The 21146-nt window shown below is 34.9% G+C and overlaps 2 protein-coding genes across 3 annotated transcripts; both read right to left on the bottom strand.

Moving 5' to 3' along the window:
• Nucleotides 1-203: 203 nt before the first annotated feature.
• On the bottom strand, nt 204-7884 carry LOC120422389 (beta-1,4-galactosyltransferase 2). 2 transcript variants are annotated; one of them, XR_008212067.1, is made up of 3 exons: nt 7485-7883; nt 6401-7419; nt 204-1470 (listed from the first exon to the last, which is right to left on the bottom strand). XR_008212067.1 is itself a non-coding variant. In XM_052707937.1 (2 exons), the coding sequence occupies exon 2, from the start codon at nt 7415-7417 to the stop codon at nt 6461-6463; it is 957 nt and encodes a 318-aa protein (XP_052563897.1). In that variant the 5' UTR covers nt 7418-7419; nt 7485-7884; the 3' UTR covers nt 6408-6460. The 2 variants fall into 2 exon arrangements, 1 of the variants encoding a protein (XP_052563897.1); XM_052707937.1 differs by lacking the exon at nt 204-1470 and having other exon boundaries at nt 6408-7419; nt 7485-7884.
• A 6609-nt stretch (nt 7885-14493) lies between these two features.
• On the bottom strand, nt 14494-18164 carry LOC120422416 (WD repeat-containing protein 55 homolog). The gene is made up of 4 exons (XM_039585831.2): nt 17982-18164; nt 16976-17896; nt 15104-15255; nt 14494-15034 (listed from the first exon to the last, which is right to left on the bottom strand). Coding segments are annotated over exons 1-4 (1443 nt in total). The 5' UTR covers nt 17984-18164; the 3' UTR covers nt 14494-14666.
• Between the last annotated feature and the right edge of the window lie 2982 nt (nt 18165-21146).

Genomic DNA, 21146 nt, shown 5'->3' with positions numbered 1-21146 from the left:
CACCACACGAGGAAAAATCAACACCAGTTCCTCTTTATGTTTGCGCGTAAATTCAATCGCATTAATATTTTTTATTATTTCACTTTTCTCGGTTTCAGGCTCGGTCAAAAAGGTTTTCGGTTTACAATTTGTAGGTTGCTTATTTTGCGCTTCTTCCGCTACTGGCCGCTTGTCCGCGTTTCTTCCCCTGTGTTATGTGTGTGTGTATTTTTTTGTTGAACATGCGCTGCTCCCTAAAAAAAACTGTGCGAATTTGTTTCACAGTTGCTTTTAAGTTTTTATTTTATTTTTATTTGCTAAAATGTCTATCACGTTTTACCTTGGGAAAATTTGAATGCTTGCAAGAGATTAGAAAGTACATTTACTGCAGTAATTAACATTTTTAGTGGGGGGGACTTGTGTTGTGTTGTGTTAAAGTTTAGTTTCTTTTTTGTTTTAAGTTTGATTTGCAGTGTGTAAAAGTTTTGGTTTAAAGTTATTGTTCTCGCAGTGAGTTATGTATACTAAAAAACAGTACAGTTCTAATGACTTTGCTCGTTCTAGTGTAGGTTGGTTGTTTTGTTTAAAGTTTAATACTTTGCAAGAAGCGAATAAGAGTTTATTACTTGTGTTAGAATTCCTTACCCACGTGTGTGATATTCGTTCCGATTTTGTAGTTTTACTTATCACTATAACTGCAAATTTGAAAATCCTACTTACGTACTAGTTTTGGTATTTGCTTAAATACTAAAATAACTGCTAATAATTTAACCGATGCATGTAAGATTTGTTTTTATCTTGTATTTTTTTTTTATCAAACAACGAATAAAACGTTTGCAGGATTCGTCCACAACTAACGCAGACTACACACACATTTTTCCTACAGTGTAATATCGTCTTCACTTACACGCTAAACATGCTAACACGTAAAATACTACCGTTTTTATTCAAAATTCAATAAATTAAACAAATTACGCTGCTGCCTAATTATATGGAGCCGCATAAGGCAATGTGAGTTTTCTGCTTTGTTCCTTTTGTATCCCATCTTTCTTTTCCCCTACCACAATCAATCAAATTATTGTTCCCCAACAACATTCCTCCCACAAACAAACCAATTCGCAAATTAAACCAATTCTCTCGAGGGCGCTGAATTGACAAGTTGCACACACACACTGAAACAAATACACACTCGCATTCCTTTTTTCCAATCAATCGAGGGCTCAAAATAAATACACCAATTGCTGTCTCGTCTAGTGGCTAATCGAAAAAAGTACCTGCCTTGGCCTCTTATCTTATCAACACCACTCAATTGGGTGCATCAAACGCGTGGAAGAACGTAAAAAGTGTCGCTCGATAGCGAGTGCGATAAATCAAACGGGATGATCAGCTGACAAAACTGTCGCTGTCGTCGGAGTTGTTCGCAAAGTACTCGCACTATTCATGTTTAATCGCATGGCGTTATGCTTTTGTCCGTTATCTTATCGGAGCGACCTAGAATTATGGTTTATTCGACGTTTGGGACTTTGTTGGATCGAGATGGTGACTATTTAGTGATTTAGTTAAGTTATCAGAGTGAATTTAAAATCAGTAAAAACAAAATGTCTCCATTCAGGAACTGAAGAAAAACACTTTAGCAATCGATGACATTTTCTCAAAAGTTTAATCTTCACTTGTCAAATTAACAAACCAACGAAAGATATGCCAGATAAAACATGATATATAATCACATTTTTATGTGATTTCATAAGAACATAAATCTTCGATACATTCAGCTTAAATTCAACATATTTCAACGAATTATGTTTGCGGTTAACTTTACGCAGTAGGCCATTGAAAAAATAGGTTGAGCTTGATGTTGACAATTATCATTATTCTTTAAGAATATTATCAAACTTGTTCCATTGATTCCTGTTGTCCAAATTAGTAATTTTGTATCTTTTGCTATGTTCATTGTGATTTGGAAATTCTTAAAATACTTTTTTTTTAATTAAAAATTACAAATTCTTCATTTTTAAAACATTGAAAAACGGATCTCCCATCTCCAAGACTTCGTAAAAAGAAAAAATACCTCCTATTTCATAATCATCAATTCCCATAACAGAAAACTGAACAGAAAGTGTTTCCAGATTTTTAAGCGAAGCTGACGTTACGAATGGTGCACGCCCGAAACGTCAAAATCGCGCAGTGGTACCAGGTTTGAAATAAATTGAAAAAAAAGTTTGTTCTGAACCCTTTGCATTTTTTTATCTGTATTTCTTCAAGTGATAACTGAACTAAGTTCATTAAATCAATAATTTGTCTAAATCTCACCAAGAGGAACAATTCCTACTTGGATAAGCAATTAATTTGTCAGTATATAAAAAAAAACAAATATGATTTAATTTTTTTTTAAATTTTACCGATGGTTCCTTTGTTTTAAAGTTGAATTATTTAAAACCAACCATTTTAATTTAAACTTCTGAAGAAGTAATGAAAATTAAAAATTCATTAAAGAATTTAAATAAAATAAAAAGAATAATGTTTTTATAATTCATATGATTTCAAATCGAAAAACGGACTGCATTTTCAAATTCTTTGAAGACATTAAAAACAGTGCTAATTAATAATTTAAATTTTTATGCTTCTATGCGTTTTTATAAGAACAAATTTAATAGTTTTAGTTGAAATGTTTTGTTTCATGCATAACATTTTGTTTAATAGGTAACAGTCGATATTTTTAGAAAAAAAAAACTTTTTCAGATGAATTTGAAGCTTTTTGTAACATTTTATCTTCTAATAATTGTACAGAGCGGATTCGTTAATTCGAATTTCGCTACTTCGAATGTCCGCTAATTGGGTCCTAAAATGAAGCTTAGATTGCTGATATTAATTTTTACAGCGATAAAGCTTATTTTTCTGAGTGCATCGACCCTTTGTACGACCGCAAAGAGTTTAAAATGGATTTTTAAATCAATTTTGAAGAATTAACCTTGCGGTCCTTATTGACAGAAAAGTTCATACTTGACAGCTCGTTCCAAGGGAACCATAGTTGATCCATCGAAAAATGTTGTCTTGCCATTACTTTTTTTTTGCATTAAAATGAAAAAATGTGATCAGAAATGGTTTTTGATCGTGTTTTTTACCGTTGTACATAAAAATTGACATGTGGCTTTAGTACCCAATTCGAATGCTCGCTAATTCAAAACCAGTTGTCAAACTGATGTTGACGTTTCAACATCATTGTTCGACAATTTCGGGACACGTGGTCCCAAGCCTTTGACAGCTGTCCGTCGTTCCAATTAGCGAATTTGGATTCACTCATTCGAATGCAGTTCATTTCGAATTAGTGAATCCGCTCTGTATTTGTTGTCGTACATTCACTGTGGCGGATGTGGTCATATGTCAGGGATGTTAAATAATTGGTATTTAATAAAATTTTATTTATAATAAAATTTCGAGAAAAAATGTTCCGTGTCGATTTGAAAAAGCTTAGCGCAGTTTTTGTGGATCGCATTTTGGAAATGGTGGATCAAAAAGAATTTTCAAATAAGAAATTGTCATTTTCTGACTCGTTTGACAAAAAAAAATGCTCGGCGCGGTTTTCGCAGATATCATTTTGTAAAAATGTAACCACCCTGCCAATAGCTAGTGTCTTTAATTAAACTACAGGACTTTACCTCCCATGACTCCCAAGTTTGAAGGTATTGCACTGAGAGAGGGCGCCGAATACATATTCAACAGAGCGATGTTTTTTTTTTGCGTCCACCGCGGAATTAGGTTTTACGCCGACTCAATTTTTAGGTTAAATATTTTAAATCTTGGATGTGTTGGTAAATTTCTGACTACAAAGCCTTGTTTATGAAGAAGCCATTACACTACCGCAAACAAACAAACAAACTGCATACATTTAGCCTTGTTTGCGAGTTTGCCGTAAACACGTTTGCGAGTTTGGCAAACTGTCAAACAAGGCAAAATGTATGCAGACTGACGTTTGTACAAACAAATCCAGGCAAACAAACAAGGCAGACAAACTGGAAAACTGTCAAAAAGTGCGAGTTTGTTTGTTTGTTTGCGGTAGTGTAGTGACGGCTTGAGTAGTATGACCGCGAAGGATTTAAAATGGATTTGAATTTTTTTTTAATTAAACCATGGTTGATCCATCATAAAATGTTGTCTAGTCAATTTATTTATTTTTTGGCTTAGAAAGGAAAAAAAGCGATCAGAAATGGTTTTTAATCGTGTTAATTGACATAGGTCTTTAGGACCCTATTGCAGCTAGGATTCGCGTCTCAAAAATCTCTTGTCATTGTGTCATTATTCGCTTCGCTTGGAGACGGTGATTTTAGTGGATTGCAGACTGGACTTCGTAATGTAAATGTCTAGAATTTTGTTTTGCCTTCCTCACGGAGGCAAGACTATAATCCTGCTATCACAGAAAAAAAAGTTGAATTTTGAAATGTTGAAAATTTGGTAGGTTGAATATTACCTTTTTTGAGCAATATTACATAAAAAATGTGTAAAAATGTGAACCTAATGAATATTCATCAAAAACTGATGAAATTTCATCATTTTCTGGGGTAAAATTAATAATTTTTTTGGACACAAAATCTGTCACCATTTCCTGATGAATATTACCATCATTTTTTTCTGTGTACATTGAACTTTTCGCAAAAAAAGCTCGTAGAACAAACCTTCATGTAGGGGAAAGTGGGGCAAGTGTAACAAGCTAAGGAAATGCTCGTTATAACCCATCAAAAACGTTAAAAATCTGTCGGATTTTTTTATAATCGTCTTATTCCAGGTCTTGACTAAGACTTTGATAGAAGAAGTTTTTAAAAAATCCTGTTTTTTAATGTAAAAAATTGATTTTAAAAAAATGATTTTCCGTACGTTCTTCTCAACTAGTAACATGTTAATTTGCTAACAATTGAACTGTTATCACTTAGGTACATCAGATTAGAATGTATTTGAAACGTTTCTTTAATTTTTAGATTAATTAATAATATTTTACTAAAAAATTGATCGTTTATACAAAAACAAATTATTACTTAGATGAAAAAAAGGAAATTTTCATAATATCACTATATTTTGTACGGAATTTTTTTTATCAATTGTTTATCAGTTTTTAAGTACTTTTATGTATTTATTTCCCAATAAAATATGATGTTGCAGCAATTCGTATTTTTTCCATAATAAAAATCCATATGGTACACTTGCCCCACCTGGACAAGGTTTTTTAAAAGCTCTCAACAAAAATAGCCAAAAGTTAAATCATACTTTATAATAGGTGCAAGTCATTGGTAGGGACACTACTGATCTAGGAAAAATAGCATTTTGATAAAATGAGCCTTAAATCGAACCCTAAGCCTTATTTTGTACTTTCCAAATATTATAAGAAAACAAAGGTTTTGAAAAAAACTTCATTAAATCTCATGCCCCGTGGCGTTTACGTCGTTTTGGCGGTTATGTGGTAGTAGAATCAGCTAATTGCATTGCTAGCAACAATTCCTCATACTGGAAATAATCAAAATTGTAAAAATTACGGCCGTACGAGCGATTGTTCCTCTTGCCCCATATGGTCGTCTTGCCCCACCTTCCCCTAAACATATCGACTTAGAATCAAAAACTGAACAAATGTCTTTCTATATGTGTATCTGTGGTCTGGACTGGTCGCATTCGACTTGGTTTTGGGGCCCATACATCGAGACTTTTGAAGTTTCGATAAGTAGTCCGTAGTAAAAGTTCAATAGGGCGAATCTGCGTTTGTAAACAAGCAGTTTATCCTCCTTTTAATTGATTTGAACTGTCACTTCGCCCTATTGAACTGTTACTACGGAATTCGAAAGTTTCATATGAAAAAAAAATCGTAAATATACGGATGTAAAAAAAGGGATCAAAAAACAACTCAAATCCAAGCTCCTTTCCAACAATTGAAAAAAAAACGAGCAACGGCAACCCTCTCTTAAGTTATGACCACTTAAGTGATATTTAAGCCTATTGTTTCCCCATCATTAAATAGGTAATCCAGAGACCTTCCAAATCCTGACTCAATTTATGACAACTTAAATGACAATAATACATGTTTTAAGATCAGATCTAAGCAAGAGAAAGTTGGAGTTAATTTGAGGGACTTAAAATACGAAGTTTTTTGATGCTCCGCTTTTTATGAAGATAAGGGAAAGTCTCCACGGTATTTTCAGGTAAGTTTCGCTTGGAATTAGACGGTTTTGGGACTCAACATTCTCACTCAGATTTCGTGGAAAAAAGTTCTGGTTTTTGGATTACATTATAAAAAGAAGTGTCGAAATCCAAAAAATCCAGCAATAATCTTCATATCACCAGCAAAAGACACCTCTGATTGACCAATCCAACCAATTCACTCAATTTAATCACCACCTCGATCTAATAAACAACGTCCTCCACCCTCCCATCACAAACTCACCTTATCTTATCTCGACGGACTAGATAACAATGACGAATTCAAATCAACTCTTCTTCCCTCTTACGTCTCCACCAGCACGTGCGTGAACAAATTGTGCAACTTCAGTCCCACCTCCTTGTACACCAGCGAGTTCAACCCGTCGGTGTGATACCTCAGGTGTCCATTCCTCAGAAACGCCACCCGGTCCTTGTTGGGCTTCTCCTTGCGGTGCTTCAGCATCGTGTACCGGCTGTACTCGGGCGCAAAGCGACAAATCTGGATCTGTTTGTTCTCGAGCCGGGCGTAAAAGTCGTCGTCTTCGCCGCCCCACCCGTTGAACATGTTGGACATCCCGTTCACCTTCATGAACTGGTGCGACTGGATGGCTACGACGCCGCCGAACAGGCCTTTGTACGGGAGGTTGTACCGGAACTCGTCCAGGCTGGAGCACATGTGACGAGGTTGCTGCGAGCAGGCGTAGAGATGGCCGAGATTTTGGGGCATGAGGTCAACGTCGTGCAGGACGAGACAGGGGAAGTCGAGCTTCATGGCGATGAGGGCTCCGATGTTGAACAGTTTGGCCCGGTTGAAGGGCTTCGGGTCGTACTGTTCGATGACGAAGATTCGGTAGTGGATTCGCTGCCGGCGCAGGTAGTTGTGCATGTACATTAGGAACTGGTTCAGCTGGCGTTCCCGCTGCCGGTACGGGATGATGATGGCGGTGCTGAAGCTGGGCAGGCAATCCTCCGGGTACCACTCGCCACCGAGCCGGACGTTGTTGTTGATGATCTCCTCGGTGAAGGGAAGACGGTACAGGTACAGATTCTCCTCCAGCACGTCGCTGTAATCGCACCGGATCCCGTTCCGCTGCAGACTCATGTTCTTCGTGGTCTTCCGCACGAGCGCATCGTAGATGTCCTCACCCTCGATGTACTCGTACTTGCTGGCGAACCTACCCGGCCACAGCAGATACACCAGCAGCAAGCAATAGCCCAAGAACGCGTACAGCTGACGCGTCGAGACGCGAAGTTTTATCATGTCTACAAAGAAAAATATCGCAGAGTTCAACTCAAGCGCCACAATAACCTCCTCCCAAAATACTCACTAATCCGAAAAAAAAAATCTGGACGCACTTAGGATGCAATTAAAATTATGGTGCAGTGCAGACTGCGACGACGACGACGGCTGCGACGAAGTCGCGGAGATTCTTCAAGGGGGACACACTCGCAGATAGATTAAGGTAGAAAGAGGGGGTCAGAAAACACAGAGCAAGCTAAACCGAGCGGTTCGTCCTGCTGGCCACGATTCCACAATCCATCGCAGAATTCTATTTTTTTCGCGTAACGCGACTTGATTGATTTATTTGGGATTCCTGGCCAAGTGCGAGTCCCGAATCGACGACCGACTGACTGACGGTGTGTTGTTCCACTTTCTCGGCTGTCGTCTGTACCACTACTAGCAGAGGCTGCAGATTCCGCCGCTGGCCAGGCCAGACATGCGGCATTGCCATCAAAACATTGCACTGATACATGCTCATAATCGGGGAGCACGCTCTCTGTGTGTTATTATGGTGCTGGGTTTGTTTGTTCAGAGTGGCAGGCTCTACTCTCTGTTGGAGTGTGTGACTCATATTGCCGCGATAGTTGGGAGTAATTCAACTGGAAGGTTTAAATCCCTTCAAAACATAATAAAATGCTGAAATTTTTCTGGAATTTATAAATTATAAAATTCCAACATTCTTAAAAAACAAAGATGAAAACATTTCTAAAATTCTAAAAGTCTCTAAAATCTCAAAATTTCAAAATTCTGAAATTCTAAATCTAAACCTAATTATATTTTTTTTAATTATAGAATTCTAAATTCCTAATATTCCGAAATTCGAAATTTCAGAAATTATTGAATCAAAAATTCGAGAATCGATCTGAAATCAATTTTTTTTAATTAAACTATGAAAAAAACCGTAATTTTTATCCTAGAACTCGCTAAAATTACATTTCGGTTAATCAATTCGTCGGAGTTGCTCATAAAGTTTTGTTTTCTCCTAAAAAAAACAAGAAACAAATTGATTGTAAACTTTCAGAGTATCTCGTTTAATGCTTATTTATGTTTTTTAATCAAATAAAGCTTTGTCAGGGTGACCACTCAAATCTAATTTTGAAATTCCCGACTTTTTACCGACTTTCCCAGAAACTCGGATAATATTCATTTCTAGAGTTTTTTGTTAATAGGTCCTATAAACATATGAAAGACAATAATTTATAGGACCTTTAAAAAAACTCTAGATTTCTTATTTAAAGAATGATTTGACTTTTTCATTTAAAAAAAATCCAAATGAATTTATAAAAATGAAACTACTGAAAATTTTAATTACAACAGAAATTTAACAATAAATTAAAAAAAAAATATTTCTAAAAGATTCATTATTCTGTGTCAAAGTAGATACAAACACAATTAGTGTTTGAAAAATACTTATAATTTCAATGTTTATTTTTAAAATTGGCAATCGAATTGTTTTTTCTAGGTTTCAATCGGAAATGCCGAAAAGTTTTATATTTTTAATTAACCCTCTACAACCCAGGCGGGATGCGATTTAAAAAATCGCCAAAAATCCATTTTTCAACCAATGTTTGATCTTTAAAAAGCATTTGAAAGAAGAACTCTTAAAATGTTAGAAAATTTATGGGTTGGAAGTTTTACTTGTTTTATGTGACTTTGCCAATGTTTATAGCAGAAAATGTGAAAAACATGTAAAAAAATTAAAAAGTTACTGTAAAAATATGAAAAAAATAGATTGGCAAAATGTAATGATAGGAGGTGGTAGAGTAGGCTAAATACTACCAAAAACAAACATAAACTTAACAAGATAAATGCATATTAAAATACCAAAAAAAACATAAAACAAGAGAAGTAAAGTTTTTCGTAGAACAAAAGTTGCTCAAAATGACCTCCTAAACAAGGGAAAAATAAAAAAAAATCGAGAAAAAAACTAACTTGATTTTATAATATATTTTATCAAAGAATGGTTAAAACCTGTTAAAACAAGGTAACTGTCATTATTTTTTAAATAATTATGTCACATTGAATTTTTCCATACCTTTCCCGATTTCTCGACTTAAGTGGCCACCCTGAATTGAGTCAGTGAATTTTCAAGCTTTTTTTATTTCAAATTTTGAATTTTGGAACCAAATATCGGTTAAGGGGTTACATACATGTAAATCGGCAAAAAATTCAGTGGTTGGTTTGAGCACACGCTCAAACTTTTTTTTAAATCTGTTTTCAGGGCATTAAAATATACATTTTCATCTATCAATAAAATAAATTTGAACACATTTGGTTGTATCATTGCCGAGATATAGCTATTTGAAGTTAGCAGTTTCAAAAAACGGGTGCCACGATATCTCAACACTGCTTTGACCAAATCGGCTCAAAATTTTGGTGAAGACTCATTAAACTGGTCCCGTGTGCATGACGAAGGCCGATTTAAAAAAAGTTTATTTAAAAAAAAGATAAAAATATTTTTGTATTTTTCATATAAAAATTCGTCAGTTTTTGATTTTTGTATTTTTTTTCTATACAAAATTAAAAAATCGGGCTTCGTCATGCACACGGAATATGTCTTGAGAGTCTTCACTTCAAATTTCAGTCAATTTTGTCTATCCCATCTCGAGATATCGGGGCACCCGGAAATCAACTCGGTGTTCCGAGAAAAACGCTCACAAAGTTTGACAGTCCGCTTTGCACATGGCAAAAGTTTAAACTTAAATCGTCTTCTACTCACTTAAATCATGACATATCTCCATGAAACTTTCAGGAGTGATTGGAATTCATCTTTGTAAAGGATTTAATAAATATTCGGAATTATGAAATATTGAGATTTTCTACATGTATGTAACCCCTTAAAGACGTGAAAATTTAAGAAATCATTTTTTCATATCTCGACTCTTTTTTGATAAGGTCCTTTAAACATATGAAAGACATTAGCTTATAGGACCTTTCTAAAAAAACTCTGAATATATTTATTGATATTAGGCAAATTTTGACAGTGATACTTTTCGCCTATTTAAAAAAAAAGTAGCTTTTTTTATTAATTTTTTTGTTAATGTTCAAATTAACTTTAAAATCTTTTATTTGGTTTAAAAAAAAAATCAGTTTCAATTTTGTTGTTCATCAACAAATGGGCATTTTTTACAACTATGCCTTATTCGAAAAAAAAAAAACAAAAGCAAAAGCATTCCGGATGGAAAAAAAAAAGTCACCCGCAGCTCGAGCATGCAAGGGGTTTCCAGCATCAAGGATTACTGACCAGTCTAAATGGAATTACCAGGATTACTGGCAATATGTCATGAATTACTTTGATTTCCCAGAATTACTTGGGATTTCCAGAAACCACGCAGAATTGCTCAAAATTATAAAAATAGCTTGGAATGACTGCCTAGCTTCCAGCATATTGAGAATTGGATCGAATGACAGCTGTCAAATGCACAAAACCACGTGCTTGGCAATAGTACGTCCATCCCGGGAATTCCCGGCACAAAATTCCCGGGATTTTTATATGTTGTACGAGGAATTCCCGGAATTAAACAAAAATCTTAATTTGGCCTGGAAATTACATTAGTATTACAATTAAAAAGTTTAAACTTTTCTAAAATTTTACATAAATTGGTACCATTTTATTTGTTGTCATTTTTGTTTTTTAGACATCTTAAGCCAATTTTTAAGCTGTTTTAGTCATGTCATATAGAAATAAATAAAAAACAAATATTTATAAGATACTTATTTAATTTGAATTAGAAATGTGGTGCATATAAAATTCAAATCACAACAGAAAACAGCAAAAATTTATTTAAGCTATCTTAAAACTGCTATCCTTGTTTAGATTGATATTAATAGTATTGAGCTAATTCTATAAATTTAAAGCTTGAAAAACATAACAAATATAAAGAAAACATAGATTTTATGACTATTTCAAAAACTGAAAACTTCCCGGGAATAAATAAATATTTTTCCCGTTTTCCGGGAAACTCAAAACCTGGGAAAATTAGACATCCTGCTTGGAAATCATCGAACAATTGGGTAAATATCAACATCATTTTGAAAACTGATTTTGGCGTTTGAGTGCATTTAAAATTCAAAGCACAACAAAGAACAAAAAAAATCTTTAAAACTATCTAAAAGTGCTATCCTTGTTTAGATTGATTTTAATAGTATTGAGCTAATAGTATGATTTTAAAAACATAACGAATATAAAGAAAACATAGATTTTATGACGTTTCCAAAAATTTCCCGGGATAAAAAATATATTTTTTCCGTTTTCCGGTAAACTCTTTTAACCCGGCAAAATTGGAAGAACTACTTGGAAATCATCGAATAATGTGGTAAACATCAACATCAGTTTGACAACTGATTTTGGCGTTTGAGTGTTTTTCATCCGAATGTATTTGAATTAGAGAGCATCCAAATTTGCGGACGTTCCGGATCCGCTCTGTACTTCTTACAACCATAAAAAGCATCAAGGAAAAGCAAAATGCATTTTGCCGATTTACCTTTAAAGAATTACTAGTAGTTACTTGAATTAATGGGAAATACACGAATTACTGAGTAACTATGGAATTACTCGAATTACTACGGAATTACTAGGTAATTCCAGAATTACAGGAATTACTAGGTAATTCCAGAATTACAGGAATTACTAGGTAATTCCAGAACTACAGGAATTACTGCAGAATTGCGGAGTAATTCTGGAATTACTGAATTACTTACTCAAAAACCGTACTAGCTGTAACTATGGTTTCTTACATGAAAATTAATAGGCAATAAATAGAATCATAAAAAGTTTATCGAAATTATCTTTTAAACAGCTTTTTTTATTTATTTTATTATTTTCTGAAGTATGTTTTCACAAACAATAATCATGGAATTACCAGGTTTACTGGGATTATTAGGAATTATCAGGATTACTCTGGAATTACTCAGTAAATCCGGAATTACAGAATTACTTGCTCAAATTCCAAGTAATTCCGGATTAGTGACCAGTCTGACACGATGCTGGAAACCCCTTGCGAGCATGCTTGAACTGAGGAGCTTAATTGATTTTGATAAACAAAACGGTTGGAATTTGAAAATACCTAATTAATATATTAGATCCTCGCGTAGAAAAGCTAAACAAATCTCTGCGGTGAAGATGCCCTTAATTTCGTTCCATATTGAACACTAGACTTTCTCAAATAATTGTAGTAAACTCGGGTCGTCAGAACTGTCATGCCAGTCATTTTCAGACATAAGAACCTTGACTAACGATTCCAGTTTGACAGCTTGCTCAGAGCAGACGTGTTTCCTTTGAGCGCGTTTTTGGCGGTGTTTTTTTTTAACTTTCGCCGACGGCCATGGCGGCGGCCGCGACGGCGGAGAGTGAGTGGACGGAGCATAGGGCTGAGGATGGAAGGCCGTTCTACTGGAACGCGGCCATGAAGAAAAGTGTGTGGGAGAAACCGGACGGGTTCCAACCCAAAACGCAGGCGGCGACGGGCATGGAAGTGGAAGACTCCGAAGGAGGAGGAGAGGACGTGGGCGAATTTCGTCCCGTGATCAAGGTTCGGCGCAGGAAGGCTAAGGAGGAGATCAACGACGGCAATGGCCAGGAAGTGGAGAAGCTGCTCAGCAACAACAAGTTCAGCCCGCTAGCGGAGAAGAGCAACAACAACAACAATGCGAACCCAGCAGCAGAAAAAAACACCCCCGTGGTACCAGCACCCGGCAAGTCGGCAGAGGAGAAGAAGCAGCCGCCGCTGGTGGTGAAAGAAACGAGTTTCGCCCGCCTTGCGAAGGTGATGTCGACATGTGATGTCCAGCCGGAACACAAACTGACGCGGTACGGCACCAAAATTACGTGCTTCTCGAGCGACGACTTCGACACGGTGCAAGCTCACCTGAAGAAGAACAAGGTGCAGTTCTATACGCACGGAAAGCGCAGTGCGAGACCGCACCGGGTAGTAATGCGAGGTCTCCCGAACGCGGAACCGGATTACGTCAAGGAGCTGCTCAAGGCGGAACATCAGCTGGACGTCTTGGCAGTACACGCCATCAGGCGGAAGCAGCAGCTTCCCGCCATCGATGAGACGCCTTTCATCGTGCTCTTCCCCAAGGGGCACACCAGTTTGAAGGAGTTGAGTAGCAAGGTAAAGAAAGTGGGATCAGTCGTCGTCCGGTGGGTGGCCTACCGGAACAAAGAACCGCACGTGACCCAGTGCAAGAACTGCTTGCAGTTCGGTCACGGAACCAGTAACTGCCATCTCAAGCCAAGGTGCAGCAGCTGTGGGGGTGCCCACAGCACGGAAAAGTGCAAAGCAGAAGAAACGCAAGCCAAGAAGTGTGTCAACTGCTCTGGATCCCACGAGGGTCTGGACCGCAGCTGTCCCAAACGTGCGCAGTTCATCCAGTCGAGGCAGCAGGCGTCCAAGCCGAAGCCGCCAGCATGGAAGAAGGACAAGCAGACTCCGGCTGTAGCCGCGTTCAACGCGGCGGATTTTCCTCCGCTACCTGGAGTGGTGCCGTCCGTCGGGACGGAAGAAAAACATCCTCGTCCCGCAGGAAGAAGTCCAGATAATACTGGCGCCGGCGCCGGTGCAACCCCGAAGGCGGATCAAGGTGAACCGAAGCTGTACAGCGAGTCGGAGCTGTGGTCCATTTACAGAGAATACAGAGGTCGCTTGAGGCAGTGCAAGACACCCGAGGAACAGATTGACGTGATCGCACACTTGCTGACACATGGCACGAGAAAATGATAACCTAGATCAGTTCCGGTTTTTATTTTTATTTTTCTTTTATTATTTTTTGTACTTTTGATCCTCGGTCCTAACCTGGTCACAGCACCTAAAAGGACCTAATAAAAATAAGTTATGAACAAAAAAAAAAAAACCTTGACTAACACGCAAATGGAGAGAATTATTTTCTCCCAGCAAAGTAGAAGCGAAAAGGTAACTAAACCTATATTTATATCATTATTTTATTTTTTTTAGAGTTATGAGGAAAAGCAGTGATTGTTTATGTTCAAAATGCATTGGACGGAGAAATGTTAAGGACGTTCGGATCATTAACCACCTATTCCACGTTTGATCTCTACCACTTAAACTGTTTAACAATATATTTTATACGCCAATAATAATAAAGACACTACGCAAACAATTCCTGTTTTGAAAAGAAAACAAACTCACCACTTTAGTGTCCTTCTCCCGTTTTCTCGTTCTCCTGGACGAAAACCTCCCATTTGTTCAAAACAAACTCCGCCGCTTCAATCCCCATCCGCGGCACTTCCCCCCGCCGCCAAATCCGAGAAGAAATCCGCCGCGTTCGTCTGCTTCGACGAGGGCAAATTGTGCCGCATCGCCTTCCGGTCCGGCTTGCTGTTGTACTTGATGTCGTCAAACTCCTCAAAGTATTTAATGTTCCAGAAGCGGATGTCGTTGTCGTGCGAACTCGACGCAATCAGCTCGCCGCTGCTGTTGATGTCGATCGTCTCGACCGCGAGCGAGTGCTGCCCGACGATGCCGAGGACACGGCCCGGAACGAGATGCATTGCGCGCAGGATTCCGTCCTCGCCTCCTGTGACTGCTATCCGCTCGGTGATGGGGACCATCCGGTTGACGCCCGCTTGGGGGCCTAAGAATGAGGAAAAACGTATTTTTTTAGAATTGTAAGTTTCAGTAAGATTGATGAGGTTGTTCTTACCGGTGAACGCATCGCAGTGATAACCAAACTGGCCCCAGTTGAAGGTGTAAAAGTTGCCCTTGGACGAGCTGACCACCAGCTTGCTGTCCTTGCGGAAGATGCCCATCGAGGTCAGCTCCTCCTCGTACGGCTCGGATTGGACGTACATTTTGCTGAAAAAAAAATTAAGATCGTCAAATTCCTTTTTATATGCCAGGGTTGTTACGGAGAAGACGAAAAAATTTTTTGGAATTATGGAATTGTGGAATTTTGGAATTATGGAATTATGGAATTTTGAAATTTTGGAATTTTGGAATTTAAGAATTTTTGAATTTTGGAATTTTAGAATTTTGGAATTTAAGAGTTTAGGAGTTAAGAAGATTAGGAGTTTAGGAATTTAGGAATTTAGTAATTTAGAATTTAGGAAATTAGGAATTGAGGAATTTAGGAAATAAGGAATTAAGGAATTCAGGAATTTAGGAATTTAGGAATTTAGGAATTTAGGAATTTTTGAAATTTTGGAATTTATGAATTTGAGAATTTAGGAATATAGGAATTAAGGAATTTAGTATTTTAGGATTTTAGGAATTTGGTAATTTTGGAATTTAGGTATTTAGTAATTTAGGAATTTAGGAATTTGAGAACTTAGGAATTAAGGAATTTAAGAATTTAGGAATTTTGATATTTTGGAATTTTGGAATTGTGGAATTTTGGAATTATGAAATTTTGAAATTTTGGAATTTTTGAATTTAAGAATTTTTGAATTTTGGTTTTTTAGAATTTAAGAGTTTAGAAGTTTAGGAAATTAGGAATTTTAAAATTTTGGAATTTTGGAATTTTGGAATTTTGGAATTTTGGAATTTTGGAATTTTGGAATTTTGGAATTTTGGAATTTTGGAATTTTGGAATTTTGGAATTTTGGAATTTTGGAATTTTGGAATTTTTGAATTTTTGAATTTTAGAATTTTTGAATTTTTGAATTTTTGAATTTTAGAATTTTTGAATTTTTGAATTTTTGAATTTTTGAATTTTTGAATTTTTGAATTTTTGAATTTTTAAATTTTTGAATTTTTGAATTTTTGAATTTTTGAATTTCTGAATTTTTGAATTTTTGAATTTTTGAATTTTTGAATTTTTAAATTTTAGAATTTTAGAATTTTAGAATTTTAGAATTTTAGAATTTTAGAATTTTAGAATTTTAGAATTTTAGAATTTTAGAATTTTAGAATTTTAGAATTTTAGAATTTTAGAATTTTAGAATTTTAGAATTTTAGAATTTTAGAATTTTAGAATTTTAGAATTTTAGAATTTTAGAATTTTAGAATTTTAGAATTTTAGAATTTTAGAATTTTAGAATTTTAGAATTTTAGAATTTTAGAATTTTAGAATTTTTAAATTTTTGAAATTTTGAATTTTTGAAATTTTTAATTTTTGAATTTTTGAATTTTAGAATTTTAGAATTTTAGAATTTTAGAATTTTAGAATTTTAGAATTTTAGAATTTTAGAATTTTAGAATTTTAGAATTTTAGAATTTTAGAATTTTAGAATTTTAGAATTTTAGAATTTTTGAATTTTTGAATTTTTGAATTTTTGAATTTTTGAATTTTTGAATTTTAGAATTTTAGAATTTTAGAATTTTAGAATTTTAGAATTTTAGAATTTTAGAATTTTAGAATTTTAGAATTTTAGAATTTTAGAATTTTAGAATTTTAGAATTTTTTAATTTTTTAATTTTTGAATTTTTGAATTTTTGAATTTTAGAATTTTAGAATTTTAGAATTTTAGAATTTTAGAATTTTACAATTTATAAGTTTTTATTCTACTGATTGTTTGATGTCTAAAAAATTTAAATTTAGAAAATTTATTCTTGAGTTTATGTTTTCATATCTTACCGTTGATTCATGTTGATCGTCGTCAAGTACCCGTCCCCGCTGGTCATCAGCAGGTACTTCTTCTGCTCGTTCGTAATGATGCACGAAATAAAATCATCCACCTCTTTCAGCTCAAAAATCGCCTCCTTCTGCCTCAGATCCCACAGCTTCAGCACTCCACCGTCGTCCCCGGTCGCAAAAGTGTTCTCGCTGATCATGCTCATCGTGTAGACCGGCTCTTCATGGGCTTCGTCCCAGAACCGCTTCAACTTGCCCGTTTCCACGTCCGTCACCATGATTGACCGATCGCGAGCCGTTGAAACTATCAAATCCCCGGCCTCGTTGAACTCCACGTCCCTCACCGACTTCGAGTGCACCTCGTGCGTGTCCTTAACGGTGCATTCATCGTTGGTGAAGCTGTAGAGGATGACGTCCCCGGTCGTCGTTCCAACCGCGAGCAAATCCAAACTCGGGTGAAAGCACATATCCGTCACAAAGTCATCCGTCTTTATGTCCGGCGGTTTGGACCGAGGTTTCTTTATTTCCGTTATGATCGCCTTGATGACCTCGTCCTCTTCCATTTCCTCATCGTAATCGTCAATCGCTCGCTTCGGGGTCTTTGTGCTGCTGTCCTCACCCTCACCACCACCAGCTCCACCACCCCCACCCCCTTCCTTCTCCTCATCATCAGAACTGTCCGAAAATTCATCGTCACTCGACGAAGTTCCAATCACAATGTCCCCACTCGGATCCCCGTCCGACTCGTCCCCATCATCATCTCCCGCCTCGTCCTCCTCCTCACCAACCGCGTAAGCCACCACCGGAAACTCATCCATCACGTACGGTTCCAAGATAAACTCCGGCTCCGTCCCCGAATCCAACTCGTCGTCGTCCGAATCGTCCCCCAGCGAGTTCCCAAACTTGGGCGAGTTGAAATTCCTCCTACAAAGAGAAACAAAAACAAAGTTCGAGGTTAGGTTCCAACTGGGCATGAGTTGTGAAGTTGCGAGAGAAAAAAGAAACGCACATTTTGTCGCGAATTGTGAGGCCGTTCGAGTTTGACGGAACGTGCTGCAACTACCAACCGGAGCGGGGAACCTGCCTTCACGCGAATATCAATCCGCAATCAAAGTTCCGTGCAACGTGCACGACGGAGAAAAATAACCGCGACCGAAGAACCGAACTCGACACTCAAGGATGGTGCTGTTTTGTTTGAATGAAAACAACAAGGCGATGTGAAGTTATGCTGCGCGAGGTTTATGCTGCAGCTGTCAGTTGGCAGGGTTGGGCATGAACACGCTAAACAGAAAACCACTCAACGATAAGGTGCAGCAACACGAACTCAATTTTTAGAAAGGTATTGGCGATCTCAACGTTGAGAAGCGTTCGGGAGCCGGGAAAAAAAATGTTATTGAAAAATAAGTTTATTTTAAAAATACTATTAAAAAAACAATTCTAAAATATTTTAATAACATAATTTAAATATTAAAAAACAACAAAAATTCTAAAATCCTAAACAACAAAATTTCAAAATTCGAGAACACAAATAATCAAAATCTTAAATTAATAATACTGGGGTGACCAAACTATGGCCCGAAGGCCAAATGTGGCTCGCGAGGTGATTCTACGTGGTTCGCGGACTCATTTTGAATAATCGTCGTCATGAGACGTGGTCGACCTTGATCGACCTACGCTGCTGCGGTCTGGGGCAACTGCGCCAAATCGCACAGTAAGCGACTCCAGGTGAAGCAGTAGGGTCTAGAGTAGGGTTTATTTAAATTTTCCCTAAAAGAGCTCTCAGCTAGCATAATCTAAACTTAGAAATATGTATCCTCCCTGCAAAGGCTTATGAATTGATCTCAGTTGAAAGGTTCTCCAAATCTCTGAATTACAAATGTAACATCCTGGAGCAGAACTGCTAAATTGTAATAAAACAAATCTTGAAATATCAAAAACTAAAAAATAAATAAAAAAGTAGTAGAGTATTCAAAATTCAGAAATAAAAAAAAATTATTGTTATACAAAACATAAAAACAGTCCGTACTTGATTATCTGAAGTTCTGGAAATTTCAATAATTTCAAAATTTTCGAGAATTTTAATTCAAGAATTTCAAGAATTTCAAGGTATGAATTTCAAGAATTTCAAGAATTTCAAAAATTTCAAGAATTTCAAGAATTTCAAGAATTTCAAGAATTTCAAGAATTTCAAGAATTTTAAAAATTTCAAAAATTTCAAGAATTTTAAGAATTTTAAGAATTTTAAGAATTTTAAGAATTTCAAGAATTTCAAGAATTTCAAGAATTTAAAACATTTCAAGAATTTTATGAATTTCAAGAATTTTAAGAGTTTTAAGAATCTAAAGAATTTTAAGAACTTCAAAATTTTCAAGAATTTCAAAATTTTCAAGAATTTCAAGAATTTCAAGAATTTTAAGAATTCTAAGAATTTCAAGAATTTTAAGAATTTCAAGAATTTCAAAAATTTCAAGAATTTTAAGAATTTAAAGAATTTCTAGAATTTCTAGAATTTCTAGAATTTCAAGAATTTCAAGAATTTCAAGAATTTCAAGAATTTCAAGAATTTCAAGAATTTCAAGAATTTCAAGAATTTCAAGAATTTCAAGAATTTCAAGAATTTCAAGAATTTCAAGAATTTTAAGAATTTCAAGAATTTTAAGAATTTCAAGAATTTCAAGAATCTCAAGAATTTCAAGAATATTAAGAATTCAAGAATTTCAAGAAGCTCAAGAATCTCAAGAATTTCAAGAATTTCAAGAATTTCAAAAATTTCAAGAATTTTAAGATTTTCAAGAATTTAAAACATTTCAAGAATTTTATGAATTTCAAGAATTTCAAGAATTTTAAGAGTTTTAAGAATTTATTGAATTTTAAGAACTTAAAAATTTTCAAGAATTTCAACAATTTCAAGAATTCTAAGAATTTGAAGAATTTGAAGAATTTGAAGAATTTGAAGAATTTGAAGAATTTGAAGAATTTGAAAAATTTGAAGAATTTGAAGAATTTGAAGAATTTGAATAATTTGAAGAATTTCAAGAATTTCAAGAATTTGAAGAATTTCAAGAATTTCAAGAATTTCAAAAATTTCAAGAAATTAAGAATTTGAAGAATTTGAAGAATTTGAAGAATTTGAAGAATTTGAAGAATTTTGAGAATTGTAAGCATTTTAAGAATTTTAAGAATTTTAAGAATTTTAAGAATTTTAAGAATATAAAGAATTTTAAGAATTTAAAGAATTTTGAGAAATATCAGAATTTTAATTTTTTTAGAATTTCAAGAATTTTAAGAAATTCAAGAAATTGAAGAATTTCAATAATTTCAACACTTTCTATAATTTCAAAAAAATCAAGAATTTCAAGAATTTCAAGAATTCAAGAATTTCAAGAGTTTCAAGAATTTTATGAGTTTCCAGAGTTCCAAAAATTTCATGAATTTCATGAATTTCAAGAATTTCAAGAATTTCAAGATTTTCAAGAATTTCAACAATTTCAAGAATTTCAAGAATTTCAAGAGCTTTAAGAATTTTATGAGTTTCCAGAGTTTCAAGAATTTCATGAATTTCAAGAATTTCAAGAATTTCAAGATTTTCAAGAATTTTAAGAATTTCAAGAATTTCAAGAATTTCAAGAATTTAAAGAATTTCAAAAATTTTAAGAATTTAAAGAATTTCAAGAATTTTAAGAATTTCAAAAATTTCAAGAAATTCAAGAATTTCAAGAAATTCAAAAATTTTAAGAATTTCAAGAATTTCAAGGATTTCTACAATTTCAAAAAAATCGAAAAAATTCAAGAATTTGAAGAATTTCAAGATTTTTCGCAATTTCAAAAAAATCAAAAATTTCAAGAATTTTAAGAATTAAAAGAACTATTTTCTTAATTTAAAAAATGTAAAAAATCAAGGATTTCAAGAATATTAAGAATTTTAGAGTTTTAGAATTATAGAATTTTAGAATTCGTTTCGTTTTTTGTGCATCTTATGAGCTTATCCAAAATCACTTAAATTAGAAAATTGTACTTAGCTTAGAAATTTGAATCATGATGAATGAATTTTGAATTTTTTTTTTTTTTGAATTAAATATACTTTATTGAATCTTTCTTATAATAATTACATTTGGTTTACATAATAAGTGGTCAGCTGTGGCTCTTCAGCTTTAGTTTGCTTTTCGTGATTTAA

The sequence above is a fragment of the Culex pipiens genome, chromosome 2 (assembly GCF_016801865.2).
Source record: "Culex pipiens pallens isolate TS chromosome 2, TS_CPP_V2, whole genome shotgun sequence".
NCBI lineage: Eukaryota > Metazoa > Arthropoda > Insecta > Diptera > Culicidae > Culex > Culex pipiens.
This window is presented reverse-complemented; position numbering and strand designations above follow the sequence as displayed.